General features: G+C 44.9%; 1 protein-coding gene across 11 annotated transcripts in view; it reads right to left on the reverse strand.

The window, feature by feature from the left end:
- Window positions 1–690: 690 nt before the first annotated feature.
- The window catches only part of STARD9 (StAR related lipid transfer domain containing 9), a 118,574-nt gene continuing 102,280 nt past the window's right edge, over window positions 691–16,984 (reverse strand). For 7 of the 11 annotated variants that reach the window (XM_058738021.1, XM_058738022.1, XM_058738019.1 and 4 more), the window contains 10 exons: window positions 16,621–16,818; window positions 16,020–16,203; window positions 15,532–15,672; window positions 4,415–4,532; window positions 4,103–4,224; window positions 3,784–3,848; window positions 3,414–3,616; window positions 3,081–3,178; window positions 2,751–2,909; window positions 691–2,194 (listed from right to left, as the gene is read on the reverse strand). In XM_058738021.1, the coding sequence (XP_058594004.1) occupies window positions 2,093–2,194; window positions 2,751–2,909; window positions 3,081–3,178; window positions 3,414–3,616; window positions 3,784–3,848; window positions 4,103–4,224; window positions 4,415–4,532; window positions 15,532–15,672; window positions 16,020–16,203; window positions 16,621–16,818 (1,390 nt within the window). In that variant the 3' untranslated portion in view covers window positions 691–2,092. Of the gene's footprint in view, window positions 2,195–2,750; window positions 2,910–3,080; window positions 3,179–3,413; window positions 3,617–3,783; window positions 3,849–4,102; window positions 4,225–4,414; window positions 4,533–15,531; window positions 15,673–16,019; window positions 16,204–16,620; window positions 16,819–16,984 lie in introns of those variants that run through there. The other 4 variants (XM_058738027.1, XM_058738020.1, XR_009264194.1 and 1 more) reach the window with 3 other exon arrangements.

A 16,984-nucleotide genomic window follows, 5' to 3' on the forward strand; every position in this document is an offset into this window, starting at 1 on the left:
CAGTGAACTCATTAGGTTCCTTTCTATATACCTGCTCTCTACTAATTCTCTCAAACCTTGGTTTTCAAAGGGTGGCTGGTCCCCAGACCAGCAGCCTCAGGACTTCCTAGACATAGAACAAATACGTTGGCCCCACTCCAGGACTACCGCATCTCAAACTCTGGGATGTAACAAGTTCTTCAGGGAATTCTGATGAAGTCAGAAAGCCACCTATCCAAGCCAAAATTTGACTTCCTCATGATCATTTGGAGCTGGGTCCCTGGATTATCTTTAGTACAGAATCAGCCTCAGTTAATATTCCTTAGCTTGCTGAGTCAGGCCTGGTGTGTGGCTATTGTAGGAAGGGGATTGGGATCACCTCTGGGGACGCGTATGTTCAGCTTCCCATTGCCAGCTCTGCTTCAGAAGCCCAGAAGTACTCACCTGTTGTTAAAGAGCTTCCTTCCAGGGGATCATGGTCACTGGTGTGTGGCAGTAACTGATCTGGAATCCTCTCATGTTTGTATCTGGCTACAGCTGGCTGTAGTTGGGTAACTGACAGGGCTGTTCACACACAAAGTCGTGCTGAGCTCATGGAAAGAACTCAGTACATGTGTGTGAACTGTACAGCTTGAAACTGGGCCGTGAGCTGTTGCTGCCATTGTAATCCCCAGACTAAATTCTGAGCTCAAGGGACACCGCAGTCTTCACTAAATGAAAGGACACCATGGACCTTTAATTTGCAAGTGTTCTTTTTCAATCAATGGACTTAAGAGATTTATATGAAAAGAGATGGGAGTACATAAATAGGGTGTTAAATATACCAAAAATTTAGCCAGAAAAATACATTTAAAAGCAATTTTAAAAGTCTTCAACCAATCATATATGAGTAACAATCTGAGGTAAAAGAAAATCCTGCAAACACTTTGAGAAACAATAAATCTCTGCTATACTGTACAGAAACTGACCTTTCCAATCCCCCATATGGTCATCCTCTCCCGCCAAAGATTGTGGGCACCAGAATGGAAGCTGGGAATCTCTCCCACCCTACCACTTCCACATAATCGTACTGAATACTTGAAGCTCAAGTTTAGGCAGGCTAAGGTACAAGAAAACCGAGCCCATTCCCCATCCCCTCCTAGAATAGCACGTCTGACCACAGCAGCACGGACGCTCAGGGGACCACTGAAGGCTGGCAGCAAGGCTCTGAGTGAGGGAAGGAACAGAACTTAATTTCCTCCTAATGAATCACTTACCTCCTCTAAGAGTTCTCATATCTTCTCTCCAGTCTTCAATAAACAACTTCTCAGCTCTTTGAAATTCCTCTTGCCCTGTCAGCAGCCAACATTGGGCTGCCCACCCCCATCCCTCCTCAAAGGGCTAGGTTCCCCTCCTTGGCCTCAAATCTGTCCAACCTGCTTCTACAGTGGTCTTTCCCATTCTCCTGAGCTCTGGAGTGACTGCTCCAAGACTGAGCATTGCTCAATACTCCCGACTGAGGCAAAGACCCAAATGTCCTCTCCTGTGAAGGAAACGAAGAGGAAAAAGTAAAAATTAATAATAAAGCATTTTGTAAAAATGCAAGGAGAAACGATTCCGAATGGTTTGTGCAGTTGTTTTTTTAAACCGTTTTTCTGGTTTGGCACTTTCCGATACTGCAGCCCACAGTGGAGCTGAATGCTGGAGACGGATTCTGAACAGTCCCGGTCAATGGCTGCTTGCTTCCCTCCCTGGCTGAGGGCTGGGCCAGAGTACTGCCCTCTCCTGGCTCTGCTGGCTACTCCCAGTCCTGGTCTTCAAGCGGCCTATCTGCCACGATGTCCCGGAGAGGGAAGAGAGGTTGAGGAATCCAAAAAGGTGAGTTGAGCTTCACTGATGCTGGCCACCTGGGGCCAGGAACTCAGGTCCCCTGGCTCTGCAGAGGCACCAGCTGTGACCCAAGTACTGACGGGACTTTGCTGGCAACTCAGGTCTGAGTGCTGGTCAGCCTGGTCAGCCACAACCAGGAGCCTCGCCTGTCCTTGCATCCTGTACAGAGAATGACAAGAGCCACCTGGCATCACTGGCACATCCTGCACCCACGTCTCTGCAGCACCATCTTGACAGTAAGATGCTAACTCCCAAGGAAGGAAGCCAGTCTGGCTATAACCAGTGGCTGCTGTTTGATGAAGGAGCTTAGGAGCTGAGGGGGGAAGCCCGGCGCACCAAGTTCTACCTGAAATAAAGCAGAGAGGGAAGGGTTAAAGGTGTGTACAGACGGGGAGAACACGCCAGGCCACACGTCAGCCCCAGGTAGTCACCCAGGCTGTTGCGATGCAAAAAGCTCCTCTGCAGTCCCGGAGTTTATAGGCCCCTGGGCTCTGCTGTTCAGATCTAGGCATGGGCTTCACCTCCCGGTGACAAAGGTCACGTTGAGGAACTGGGAGTGGAGAATGAACAGAATGGGTCCTGCTCATTCTGCTCTGCTGAGGCTGCTGCTCCTCCCTCACCGTGACTATCTCCCAAGGACTCAGCAACAGAGGGTCTAAAGGCCACCGAACTCTTTGGTAACAGCAACTTCAGTCAGAGGAGACTGACCTACTCTGTCCCCCTCCTCCGTCCTCGATTCCCCACTGACTCCCCGCACTGTGGCCCAGGAAGCCTGAGTCTCCAGCTCTGGGGACACAGGGCCTGGGCACTGAAGGGTGTTGAGCAGCTGAACAGAAAACTCCCGCGAGGTGGTGGGGTCACACCGAGGCGTTCTGTGCAGCCAGCCACACAGGAAGGATCACCTGGGCCAAGTAGATGACTCTAGTGATGTCCCTTCCTTCCACGGTGAGAGGCTGTAGGATCCAGGCACTGGGCAGGATCTCCCCTCGGACCATGTCTCTGCTGGGTCTCGGCATGGATGTATCATAAACAGACTGAGCCGCCATGACAGACAGGTGCCCCTGGGGACAGGGAGTGAAGTGGATCAAACCAGGACAGGCTCCAGTGCGGCCAGACAGGCTTCATGTCATCCTCATCCCTGCCCACCGCACCCTCCTTTCCCTGCAGGACCTGAGGCCCACAGTGACTGCCTCTCAACAGCACTCCAGCCCAACTTTCTCCCATATCTTTACCACCAGCGAGGCAGGCACCTCTTTAGCTTCCACGCAGACACAACAGAAATCCCGCGGCTGCTTCAGGGCACACAGGGCAGTACTGCACACCAAGTACACTGGGGGGTCAGGAATGGGGAGAGTCAGGAGGTGCATGGACAGACCTAGTCCTAAATCCTTCCCAGCCCAGGAGCGCCCACCAATATCCTGTCGTTCTGCAACCTGACAGGCAGACCTAGCCTGAGCCACCCGGCAGAGGTCGTGTGAGCACCTGGCCTCCCGAGAGGACCACCTCCAACCTTTGCTGCCCCTGGCCCCTGGCCCGGACCCATGGGAAGCCCTCCCTGGGCTCACCAAGGTTGATGCTGTTGGTCACCCGCTGATGCAGCCTCGCTGTCTGGATGGGCTTGTGGTAGAGCGGCCACAGGGTGGGGTCACTCACAGCTGCCCACACATGAGACAGTGGCTGGGAAACCACGCCTGCCCCCAGGAAGCCATGCCGAGTAGAAGAAAACATCTTGTAGTAAAGATGCACCTCCTGCTCCTCACCCTGATGGCTGGGGACATGAGGGTGGGGAAGAGGAAGAAGAGGTGAGAACTGGGCTCCTGGGTCATAGAGGGGCAGCTCAGAGGAGGGACTCAAGGGAGCCGGGACAGAGAAGGTAAAGGAGGAAAGAGGACAAGCAGGACAACAGGTTAGGACAAGACACTAGAAGGAACTTACTTCCAGCCAGCTGCTGGCTGGCAGCTGAAGAGGTTGTGCAGGTTACCTGAGCAAGCAGCCATTACCTGCAGACACAGGGATCACACCCAAGTGAGCGGGCACGGTACAAAGCAGACCCCTGGGTTAGTCAGTCACGAGGGCCAGTGTTTGCTGAATTCCCTTTCTGTCGAGATGGAGAGCCACCAAAGAAGCCCTACCCTCATCTAAAAGAAGTTGGCCCTCATCTGCCCTGCTCTTTCCCTCCTTTCCCTCCCTCCCCCTCCCCACCCGGCGGAGGGCTGGTAAAGGAACCACGGGGACAAGCAGAATCGCTCCTCACGTCAGCAATAGAGATGTCCACGATGTGCTTGGCCAAATCCTGATAGGAGGAGGACAGGTAGGCCCCCAGGCTGGACAGGCTGGACGGACAGCAGCAGCAGCTGCCCAGGGAGGTTTTGCGGCCTGCAGTGAACAGGCAGAGGTCGTGAGACAGCATGAGCATCCAGGCCTCAGAGCAGCAACAGCCTCCTGAGGGACAGTGACTCGGGGCTGATAACCTCGGGCTAATGACTCCCTAAGGATCTAGAGGACCTCCGCCCCCAAAGTCCCCAAATCGGGCAGATAGCTGCATGCCCTCACCCCCACCACTCACTGTAAGCTAAGCTCTTCCAGGTGGATCCAGCCAGACTCAGTTGACTGTTCCTCACTGCAGAATGTCCCCGAACATCCCCTATCCAGGAGTCACTGGAATCAGGCAAGTGTGCGTCCCCCTGCAGAAAAGATGTTTAGGACCAGAGCAAAGAAAGATAAAGCAGAGCACCAGAAAGCCTGTGTAGAATTATCTCCTCTGCCTCTGAACTATCCCAAGTTTCCAATGTAGAGGCTCTATCAAAAAAATCTTCCCCATGGAGCCTGGGTGGCTCAGACAGCTAGGTGTCCAACTCAATCTCAGCTCAGGTCTTGAGCTCACAGTTTTAAATTCGAGCCCCGTGCTGGGTGCTGTACTGTGCATGAAGCCTGCTTTAAAAAAAAAAAAAAAAAAAAAAAAAAAATCTTCCCCATTGGGATTACAGGAGGTTGGATGTCCCCAAGAAGCCAAGAGCAATAGAAACCAGTCCCTGGACAATCTCTCCTTATGGTTCAAGCCACAGGATCAAAGACTGCTTGTAGGAGAGCTCCAAAAGGGATCAAAATGAACAGAGCCTCAGAGGACCTGGTATGGAGCCTCAGTGGGTTTGGGGGCTCTACCATGTGGCAACACGAATGAGGCCATGGCTGGAGCCCAAGTGGAAGGTGGGAGGGGGAGGAAAAGACACGGGCTGTGAAAAGCTTGACCCTAGGCCCCAACTTCCCCAAGCCTCACCTCCCCAACCCCATACAGCAAGTAAGCCAAAGGTCCTAATTTGGAACCAGATGGGATGATCTCTGGATCTGCAATACGGTCCTCCCACCTTTACTTCAGCCGGCAACTCAGTGACATGACCTTGATCTCTACCAGACCTGACAGGCACTGTCCATCCCACCTCTATCATCAGTTTTGAACCTATGGCTAAAGACAAGAAGAGGTGAACACAGACAGTTCTATCTCCATCCTTGTCTCCATTCCTCTGCTGCAACATATAGTCTCTTGTACTTTAAGCAGGTGTCTCTGTCTCAGATTGAAGTCTTGTGCCATCTTCTTGGGAACTTTCCACTACTGATCATCTCCTCCTTCACTGTTGCCTCTGCCTCACCCTCTTCGTTGGATCCTTCCTACAAGCACTCAAGCATGTAAATATTTCTCCCACCTTTAAAAAATTTCCTCAGAGGGGTCCTTGCTCTCCCACCCTTCACACACGTGCTTCTTGAAACAACGGTCACCATTCGCCACCTCCCACCTCTCACTCCCTTCTGAACCTGCTTGAACTAACATTTGCCTCACTACTCCACCCAACAGCAGTCACCAGGTCCCTGTGACATCCATGTGCTTGGAGCTGATCACCAACTCCAGTCCCCACCTTATTGAACCTCTCCGTGAGCTTCCACTCAGCCAGCCTCTCCCTTCCTAATCACTTCCTGACTCCCCAGGCTCTTGGCACCTCTCCCTGCAGTGCTCCTTCTCCTGTGTTGGCTCAGACTCCTCAAACAAAAATCGATATTCTGGGATTCTTTCAGGACTTAGGCCTAGGCCCTCTTTTCTCACTCATTATATACTCCTAAGTGATTCCATCTGCTCCCCCTGCTACACTGATGACTCCTAAAAGTAAATATCCATGGTTTAATCAATAAATACTGATGACACAACTAGCTACCATGTGAAAAAAATGGATCAGAGACCCATTTCATACATCATGCCAATATAAACTCTTCATGCTTTGTGGCTCAAAAATACATGGAATAAAGAATTTATTATTACTATAAGAAAAAATAAGTTAAAAAAATTATAGTGGGGATATGACTTCCTAAACAGGGCATAAAATTCAGAAGCCATGAAGAAAACATTAGTAAACACCAGGCAACACAAAATTAACATTTTCCAGGAGCGCCTGGGTGGCTCAATCAGTTGAGCATCCAACTCCTGATTTCAGCTCAGGTCGTGGTCTTGCAGTTGGTGAGTTTGAGCCCCACATCAGGCTCTGCTCTGACAGTACGAAGCCTGCTTGGGATTCTCTCTCCCCTCTCTATGCCCTTCCCTTGCTCATGCTCTCTCTCTCTCGCTCTCTCTCTCTCTCTCTCTCTCAAAATAAATTTTAAAAACTTTAAAAAGTAACATTTCCAGGTAGCAATAAAAAAAAACAAACAAAAACACACAACTATGAAAAAACACTGGTATCTCAAATGAAACAGAAGGATAATTTTCTTAATATAAAAGGGCCTCTAAAACCAAAAAGACTAACAACCCACTCGAGAAGTGGATACAGTACACTGTCATGGAGCAAAAGGACACAGAACTTTTAAGAATCTGAAAACAAAAAAAAAAAAAAAAAGAATCTGAAAACACACTCGATCTTAGACACATGAGGAGAACTGCAAATGCGTATTTTATGCCCACCACACTGCCAAAGACTGAAGGAAAAACCCTTGGCAACGCTCTGTTAAGCAGAGTGGTCAAGTATTATTTAAGAGTGTAAACTGGTATACTTTGGAAACATCTACCACATATTTTAAATTTAAAAATGTACATATCCTTTGACCTACCAATCTCATTCGTAGGAATGTAACCAAGAGATGTTCTGTCATTTAAGTATAAAAGCGATAAACAATTTCAAATACAAACTCAGGGACCAAAGAGAAAGGGCCCGTGAGTCTTTCTGGAAGAAATTATGAGGGGACGAATCACTAGGGAGGAATAAAAATGCCTGGAAAATTACTAGAAGTGAGAAGAGTCCATTTAATCTAGCCTAAGAACAACTCTATGAATGCAAACATTATACACAATGTAGAAATACTCTGACAAAAAGTAAAGGGAAAAAAAAGGGTAGAATACATTGATTTCCTAATGTTTTATAAAGGTAACAACACTGCTAAATCAAGTAATAAAGACTATTTGAAGATATAAAAGTGATCATGGAAAGAATTTTTTAAAGGCTTCCAGAATATCAGACATAAAAGACACATATTTACCCTCACAGCAGAGAACAAACAGACCCCATAATGATAAAACAAAAAAAATTTTTAGATGTCCATGGGAAGGTATGCCTAGGTGGCTCAGTCAGTTGAGCATCTGACTCCTTGATTTCAAATCAGGTCACGATCTCATGGTTATGAGATTGAGCCCCACGTCAGGCTCTAAGTGTGGGGCCTGTTTGGGATTCTCTCTCTCCCTCTTGCTCTGCCCTTCCCCTGCTTACTCATGTGTGTTTTCTCTCTCTCTCTCTCTCAAAAGAATAAATTAAATAAATTAAATAAATAAGTTGATGTCCATGGGAATACTGATAACGAAAAAACCTTAATAAACTTAAAAAAGTAGAAATCATTCTTCTCTGGAATCTTTCATAATCAACACGTGGCAAACTAAAAATTAATAATAAAATCAGGAAACACAGGAGGCTTTCTACCAAAAAGTTCTTAAGAACTCATAAGAACTGGATTAAGAAAGAAATACAAACTGAAAATGCAAAATTACTATAAAAAATAGATAAAATATGTAAGTTATGGGATATAACTAAAGTACCATTCAGGTGGAAAATTTTAACTTTAAATATTTACATCAGTAAAAAAATAAAAAATAAATGAGTTGGTGTAATACCTATACACCAACAAATTAGATAGATGAACAAATTCCTAGAAAGACACAAACTACCAAAACTGACTCAAGAAGAAATAGATTCTGAAAACAATATGACACTATATGTTAGCTAACTGGAGTTTAAATAAAAATTTGAGGGGCACCTGTGTGGCTCAGTCGGTTGAGTGTCCGACTTCGGCTCAGGTCATGATCTCATGGCTCATGAGTTCGAACCCCACGTTGGGCTTTGTGCTGACAGCTCAGAGCCTGGAGCCTGCTTCAGATTCTGTGTCTCCATCTCTCTATGCCCCTTCCCCGCTGGTTCTCTCTCTCTCAAAAATAAACACTAGAAAAAAAATTTTAATAAAAAATTTGAAAAAAGGAAAAAAAAGAATAGAATATCTGAACAGACATTTAACAAGATATTGAATTAGTAATCAAAACAATTCCCACAAAGAAAATTTCAAGACCAGATAGTTTCATTAGCTTCAAATCTACCAAACATTTAAAGAATTGACACCCAATACTTCACAAATTCTTTCCAAAAACAGAAGAGAATAGTTCATAAATCATTCTATAAGTCCCTGAAAACCAAAGAAACCACACGTAAACTACAGATCAATTTCCCTTATGCATATCAACACACAAACCCCCAACAAAATATTAGGAAGGTGAATCTAGCAACACAGAAAGAGTTATATACATCATGACCAAGTATACACCATTCCTGGGATTTATCCTAGGAACACAAGATTAGTTCAATATACAAAAATCAATCATGTAATACACCATATTAATAAAATCCACACAATCATCTCAATAGTTACAAAACAAATATTTGACTAAATTTAATACCCTTTTATGATAAAACTAAGACTGGAAAGAAATTTCCTCAACTTGATAACAATTGTCCACAAGTCAACATCATCCTTAATGGTAAAAGGCTGAGTGGTTTAGTACTAAGATCAGTAACAAGAATGTGTGCTTTCATAGCACTTCTATTAATATTGAACTGGAGATTTTACCCAGGGCAATTAAACAAGAAAACAACAGGGGCGCCTGGGTGGCTCAGTCGGTTGAGTGGCCGACTTCGGCTCAGGTCATGATCTCGCAGTCCGTGAGTTTGAGCCCCGCGTCGGGCTGTGTGCTGACAGCTCAGAGCCTGGAGCCTGTTTCTGATTCTGTGTCTCCCTCTTTCTCACCCTCCCCCGTTCATGCTCTGTCTCTCTCTGTCTCAAAAATAAATAAACGTTAAAAAAAATTACTATATATATATATATATATATATATATATATATATATATATATATAAAAACAAAATAAAATAAACAAGAAAACAACAACAGGGGCAGATGATATGATCTTGTATACAGAATGTCCTAAGGAAGCTACTAAAAAACTATTAGAGCTAATAAAAAAATCAACTCAGCAAGGGTACAAGAAACAAGATCAGTACACAAAAATAAACAGAGTAGCAATTAACAAACTGAAAATGAAATTAACAATTCCATTTATAATAGCATCAGAGGAATAAAATATTTAATAAATTGAATAAAACAAATTCAAAATTTATACTCTGAAAACTACAAAACAGTGTTGAAAACAAAGAAGACCTGAATAAATGGAAAGATACTTCATATTCATGGATCAAAAGACATTACTATTAAGATGTTTAATACACCCCAAAATGACACAAACATTCAATGAAATCCAAATCCAAATCCCACCTGACTTCTTTGCAGAAATTGATATGCTCATCCCTAAATTCACATGGAAATTCAAGGGACTCAGAATAGCCAAAACAATCTTGCAAAAGAATAAAGTTGGACACCTCCTGATTTCAAAACTTACTACAAAGCTACAGTAATCAAAATAGTGGTACTGACATAAGGACGGACATATAATTCAATGGCATAAATTCAGAGTCCAGAAATAAATCCATACATCTATGGTCAATTCATCTTTGACAAGGGCACCAAGACAATTCAATGGGGGGGAAATAATAGTTACTAACAAATGGTGGTGGGACAAGTGGATATTCACATGCAAAAGAACAAAATTCAACTCCTAATTTTGTCTCACTAAATACAAACATTAACTCAAAATGGATCAAAGACCTATGCCTAGGAACTAAAAGCATACAACTATTTTATTTTTTTATTAAAAAAAATTTTTTTTAACGTTTATTTTTGAGACAGAGCATGAACGGGGGAGGGTCAGAGAGAGGGAGACACAGAATCTGAAACAGGCTCCAGGCTCTGAGCTGTCAGCACAGAGTCTGACACGGGGCTCGAACCCACGGACCGCGAAACCATGACCTGAGCCAAAGTCGGCCACTTAACCGACTGAGCCACCCAGGCGCCCCAGCATACAACTATTAAAAGAAAATACAGACACACCTTGGGGATACTGTGGGTTTGGTTCCAGATCACTGGAATAAAGTGAGTCAGATTATTGTTTTGTTTCCCAGTGCATATAAAAGTTATGTTTACACTATATTATAATCTACTGAGTGTGCTATCATTACATCTAAAAAAAACCCCCAATACATAGGGCACCTGGGTGGCTCAGTCAGTTGAGCCTCTGACTCTTGATTTTGGCTTGGGTACACAATCCCAGAATTGTGGGATGGATCAGGCTCCATGCTGACAGTGGAGCCTGCCTAAGATTCTCCCTTTCTCGGGGTGCCTGGGTGGCTCAGTCAGTTAAGCATCCAACTTGAGCTCAGGTCATAATCTCACAGTCTGTGAGTTCAAGCCCTATATCGGGCTTTGTGCTGACAGCGCACTGCCTGGAGCCTCCTTAAGATTCTGTCTCCCTCTCTCTCTGCCCCTCCCCTGCTCACACTCTGTCTCTTTCTCTCTCAAAAATAAACATTTTTTAAAAATGTTTAAAAAAAAGATTCTTTCTCTCCGTCTGCCCCTCTCCCCTGCCTGTGCTCGCTAAAATTAATAATAATAATAATAAACAATGCATATAACTTAATTAAAAGTACTTTATTGCTGGAGTGCCTGAGTGGCTCACTTAAGCATCCAACTCTTGATATCGGCTCAGGTCATGATCTCATGGTCGTGAGATCGAGCCCCTTGTTGGGCTCTGCACTGACAGCACAGACCTGGTTGGGATTCTCTCTCTCCCCCTCTCTCTCTGCTCCGCCCCTGCTCATGGTCTCTCAAAATAAATAAACTTTAAAAAAATACTTTATTGATAAAAAATGCTAACCATTATTTGAGATTTATATTGTAACCATTATTTGAGTCATAATCATTGATCACCGGTCATAACAAATATATTAATTAGTTGGAAATATTTCAAGAATTACCAAAATGGGACACAGAGACATAAAGTGAGCAAATGCTGTTGGAAACATGGCGGACAGACTTGCCTTACACAGCCCAAACCTTCAATTTGTAAAAAAATGCATTACCTGCAAAGCATAATAAAGCAAAGCACAATAATAGGAGGTATGTTTGCCTATATAGGCATAATCTTTGTGACCGGGGATTAGGCAAAAATTTCTTAGATATGAAACCAAGAGTGTAAGCAATAAAAGGAAAAAATAGATAAAACACACAGCATCAAAACATTTGTGCTTCAAAGGACATCACCAAAAAAGTATAAAGACAATACACAGAATGGGACACAATTGTTACAAACCAGATATATAACTGATAAAGAACTTGTACAATATATAAAAAAATTATTAAACTTAATAAAAAGATAATCCAATTATAAAATGGACAAAAGGTCTGAAAAGACATCTATCTGAAGAAAACATATAAATAGCTAGAGTAAACACATGAAAAGATGCTCAAAACCATTAGGATAATGCAAATCAAAACCACAGTGAGGTACCATGTCACATCCACTAGGACAACTATAATAAAGAAAGATGCTGGTCAACATGGGGGGAAATTCAGTGCTCACACACTGCTGGTGGGGCTTTAGAGTAGTGTAGCCTCTGTGAAAAATAGTTTGCCGATTGTTCAAATGGTGAAACACAGTTTCACCCATCTATGGACCCATCAACCCAACTCCTAGGTATATACTCAAAAGACAGGAAAATGTATGCCCATACAAAAACTTTTTTTCTTAAGTCAATAAATTTTTATGCAAAGAATTTTACATGTGATTCCTTCCACTGCCAATCACTGTCGTTCTTCCAAAGTCAGAATCATAATCTTCAAAATAGCCCCTTTATAAAGAACTTTTGGGGGCACATATGTGGCTCAGTCGGTTAAGCATCCAACTCTTGATATCATCGCAGATAATGATCTCATGATAGTGAGATTGAGCCCTGTGTCGGGCTCTGTGCTGACAGCATGGAGCCAGCATGGGATTCTCTCTCCCCTTTTCTCTCTGCCCCTCCCCTGCTTATGCTCTCTCTCTCTCTCTCAAAATAAATAAATAAACTTAAAAAAAAAAAGTTGACATCCTAAACTGGTGAAGCACAGGCAAGCTGTCTAGAGGAACAATCAAATGTTAAAGAGACAGCTCAACAGCCATCTGGAAAGAATAAAGTTGGATCCATACCTTATATATTCAAAATGAATCAAAGATTTAAATAGGAGGGGCGGGGAGCCTGGATGCCTCGTCAGTTGAGCGTCTGACTCTCGATTTTGGCTCAGGTCATGATCCCAGGGTCATGGGATCAATTCCCCTCCTCGGGCTCTGTGCTGAGCTGAGCGTGAAGCCTGCTTAAGATTCTCTTGCTCTTCCTCTCTCTCCCCTGCTTGCTCTCTCTAAAATAAAAATTAAATTAAAAGAAGATTTAGGGGCACCTGGGTGGCTCAATCAATGAGTATATGACTTCAGCTCAGGTCATGATCTCATGGTTCATGGGTTCGAGCCTTCCGTTGGACTATGTGCTGACAGCTCAGGGCCTGGAGCCTGCTTCGGATTCTGTGTCTCCCTCTCTCTTTGCCCCTCCCCCATTCATACTCTGTCTCTCTCAGAAATGAAATAAAAATATTTAAAAATTTACAAAATTTTTAAAAACGAAAAAAGATTTAAATATGAAAAATAAAACTATACAATTTCCAGAAGAAACCACAGAAGTTCTTTATACAACTTTGGAATGAAGAACATGTTTCTAATTATGATCAGAACATAGACACTTAAGAGAAGAACTGATAAATTTTCTGAATAGCTCCAAACACAATAAGCAAAGTCAAAAGAGAACAAAGAACTGGGATAAATATCATTAATTCCTATTAGGCAAAGGGCTAGCTTGCTAAAGAACTCCAGAAACTAGTAACAATAACATAGAGAAATGAGCAAAGGATACGAACAGATGGCCCAGCAAAAATTTAAACATTTGATAACCTGTTGCAGAAACTGTGTATATCTGTGAGGTAACATTTGTCAATATTAAGATCTCAAATGCACATACTCTTCTGGGTATTTACCTCATGGATATATTTGTAGGTTTAGGAGATGATGCATACACACAGTTATTTACTGTAGCACTGTTTACAACATCAAAAGACTGAAATCAACCCCAGCTGGAGGACTGGTTACATAAATTACACTGGATCTTTATTATGGAATGCTACGTAGCAGTGAGAAAAAAAAAAAGAGACAAAGCAAGTTCTCTATACAGTCATGTAGAAAGAGCTCCAAGATACCCTGAAGTGGCATGATATGCTTTATTCCATGAGCATTAAGATACTCTAGGAGGGCTCCCCCGACACAACAGTGCTATTTCTTTGGGGGCGGCAAGGGAGAAGGACTGGCTTGTCGGCTGCTAGGGGCGGGTACTTCCCTAGTTACCTTTAGAGATAGGTATATATAAGTTTTTGTCTTTTCTACCATAGGAAAAGATTACCTATGCAAAACATCACATTTAAAACCATACAATAAAAGAGAAAAAAGAAACACTAAGTATTCAGCTGTTAAAAAGAATAAGTCAGCCGCAGATTTGGTGGTGCGCAATGGTGTCCAAAAGACATTCTTAAGGAAGACAAGTGACAAAGCAGGTCACTTTTGCTGCCATTCATGTGCTTTAGAGAGATACACACATTGTAAAAAAAAAAAAAAAAAAGAGAGAGAGAGAGAGAGAGAGAGAGGAGAGAGAGGGAGAGATTTAAAAAAAAGAAAAAACATGGGGGCGCCTGGCTGGCTCAGTCAGAAGAGTATGCGACACTTGATCCTGGGGTTGTACAGATTACTTAAAAATAAAATCTAAAAAAAGGGAAAAAGAAAAAAATATGCATATAACAAAATAAATAAAATTTTAAAAATTAAAATACAGAAAAAATACATTAAAAAAGAAAAAAAAATTTTAATATGCACATTCTTATAGATAGTAAGACATACAACATATTCAGACTACCTCCAGAAATCCACACCGTACTAGGATAGAAGATTGGTTCTGAGCAGGGCAACAGGAGACTGAAAGACGAACTTGGCATCGTATATCCTTTGCTACTGTCTGAATACTGGTGAAGTTTTACTATGAAGCGAATTTCAAATTTTATATCCCTGGCCAGATCTTACCTGTGATAAACCTGTGGTTCCAAATGCTCCCTTTGCATTTCTCACAGAGACTTCAAAGCCAGTAAGTCCCATACTACACTCATGATCTTCCCCACAAAACCTGTCCTCCCCCAGTGCCTCACAGTCACCATCACTGCCCCTTCAGCTGCTCTGGCCAAAAAAAAAGTGTGTGTTGTTTCTGACTCCACCCTCGCCCTTCCTCTGCATCCAGTGAATGTGCTCTGTCCAGGGCACCCCCCTGGGCCCCTGTGCTCGTTGTCACTAGCAGGGCCCCCACCCGGCTATGGGCAGCTCTCACCAGGCTTTGTTGTGGTCATTGCCGGCTCCACCCACAGCTGCCCTGTCCCCTCTCCTATAACCTCATCATCCTGCTCCCCTGGTTTCAAGGCTTTAGAGCAGCTTCTGGGAAGTAACATCAATCCGAAAGGGGCCTGAATTTGCAGCAGAGTCTACGTGACCTGGCCTTTTCTAGTCCTTCCTCAAGTCACTCTCCTTTCTTACCATATTCCAGCCATGCTAGCTTTTAGTTCCTCAAACTCTTGCTCCCGGAGGCCTCACTTACCAAGACCTCTGCCTGGAAGGCTACGTTCCCCATCCAACCCACCATCTCTCCTGACACCTGACATACTACACTAAGCTTCTGCTCTGTTAACTGCCTCTCACACTTCTGGTGTCACTTTAAACACACTCTCTTCAGAGCATCTTTGCTGACCTTCCAGATCAGATCCCATTTTATATTGACTTAGAACCCCTTCTTCATATAACTTACTGCAACAGTGCTTAAATAATCTTACAATAATCTGTGCATATCCCTCTAATGGTTTAAGAAAAACTTTTTTGCTCACTGCTCTAACCCCAGTGCCTAAAATAGTACCTACAAAATAAACACATGTTGAATGAATACACAGGGAGAAGGAGGCAAAACTGAGGGAGAGACAAAGCCTATCTATCATCCACCAGAAGGGTTCAAGTCAGCGACAGCCTCCGGGAGGCAGAACTTCCTGCTCCAACTCCTGTCTCAGTGGCTCTGGCCTGTGGCTCATTGTTAGTATCTGCCCACTCACCACACTGTCTGGGGACTGGAGCTGGTCCGACAATAAGGCGTTGCTGCTGTTGTAGCCAGAGGTAAGACCAGAGGAGAGGCTTGCATTGGAGCTGGTAGACAGGGAGCTGGAGGCAGCCAGCGTGTGCAGCTTTTCTTCTTCCTTACAAGGACGGATGGCTGGCAACCAGCTGCTGGTACACCTTCTCTATCCCCTCCTCCCCTGAAACCACCCCTCCTCACCTCCCCAGTGCCTCCCCCACATACCTACCCCAACTCTAAACCAAAGCAGCCTCCTCCCAGATTTTGGCCTGGGGACAGGAGCCAGTCAGAGGAGGGTGACAAGTAAAAAGAGCGAGCACAGCTTTGAGCTGGCACTAGGAGTCCAACACCTTCCTCCAAAGGCTACATCCCAGGACTCCAAGGCAGCCCGGGCGAAGGCTGACCCGGTCTGGCATCTTTCCCAGGCTCCTGGCCCACCCAGAATCACTAGCTTGCCCCATGCCCCACCCTCAGTAGCTGGGAGATGATCTGCTGGCGGATTCTCAGCTTCTCCTGCTCGGTCCGCTCCTGCAGCCGGGTCCGGGCCCGGGCAATCTCCACCTTGGCCTCCTCGCGGGCGCGCTGGTATTCTTGCAGCATCAGCGCTATGTCTGAGGCAGGGTGAGCAGACCGTGATGCCGACCCTGAGCTCCTAAGGAAGACCACAGGGTGGAGAGATGCCTTCTAACATGGTGGGTGCATGGGTGACGGCCCTGGCCTGCTTTCCCCAGACCTATTCAACACCATCCTCTTGAAGGACCCATCCTCTCTTTGCCCAGTTTGGTTTTACCACCCATTTTGAGGTTCAGGCCTGCTGTCTTACACAGAAGGTCACAGCTGTTCTGTCCACCCTCTCCCATGAGCTCTGCCCCACCCTGTTCCCTCCCACATCCTCCTTTTTCCCTTTGACCCATTCTCCCCGAGCTACCTCCACCTGCCCACAGGAATGTAGGACCCACTCTTGGAATCACTCCTGTCCAAAGGAAGCTGCAGCCCCCACTTTCCAGGCCCTGCCCCCCACAGCCCTCCCACTCACACAATCTGCTCTCTGTAGGGTCCTGGTCCATACCTGGTAGTTTCCACAACATCCTTCCTCAGCTGCTGCAGGTATTCTCGGCGCCTGCTGGGTAGGCCGAGGTCCCAGGTGGGGAGATCCCTGTTGGGCAGGAGGCTCAGTTGTTTCTGGGGGCTGAGGTTCCGTGTCTGGTGTAAGTTCTGAAGTCGTTCAGCTCGCTCTCTCCGGAGGGCCTCAATGGTTTGTTTTTGCCTGAGACAAAATGTGATTGATTCACTGAAGCTGGCCCTGAATGCCCTTCTCCATCTTAAGATCTATCTCTGAGCCCCGGAAGATCCCAGAGCTGAGCAGGGGAGAAAGGAACAGCCAGCTATTAGCCTTCTGTGGTTCTCCTTCAGCCCACCCCTTGCCCTTTCAC

The sequence above is a fragment of the Neofelis nebulosa genome, chromosome 7 (assembly GCF_028018385.1).
Source record: "Neofelis nebulosa isolate mNeoNeb1 chromosome 7, mNeoNeb1.pri, whole genome shotgun sequence".
Lineage (NCBI taxonomy): Eukaryota > Metazoa > Chordata > Mammalia > Carnivora > Felidae > Neofelis > Neofelis nebulosa.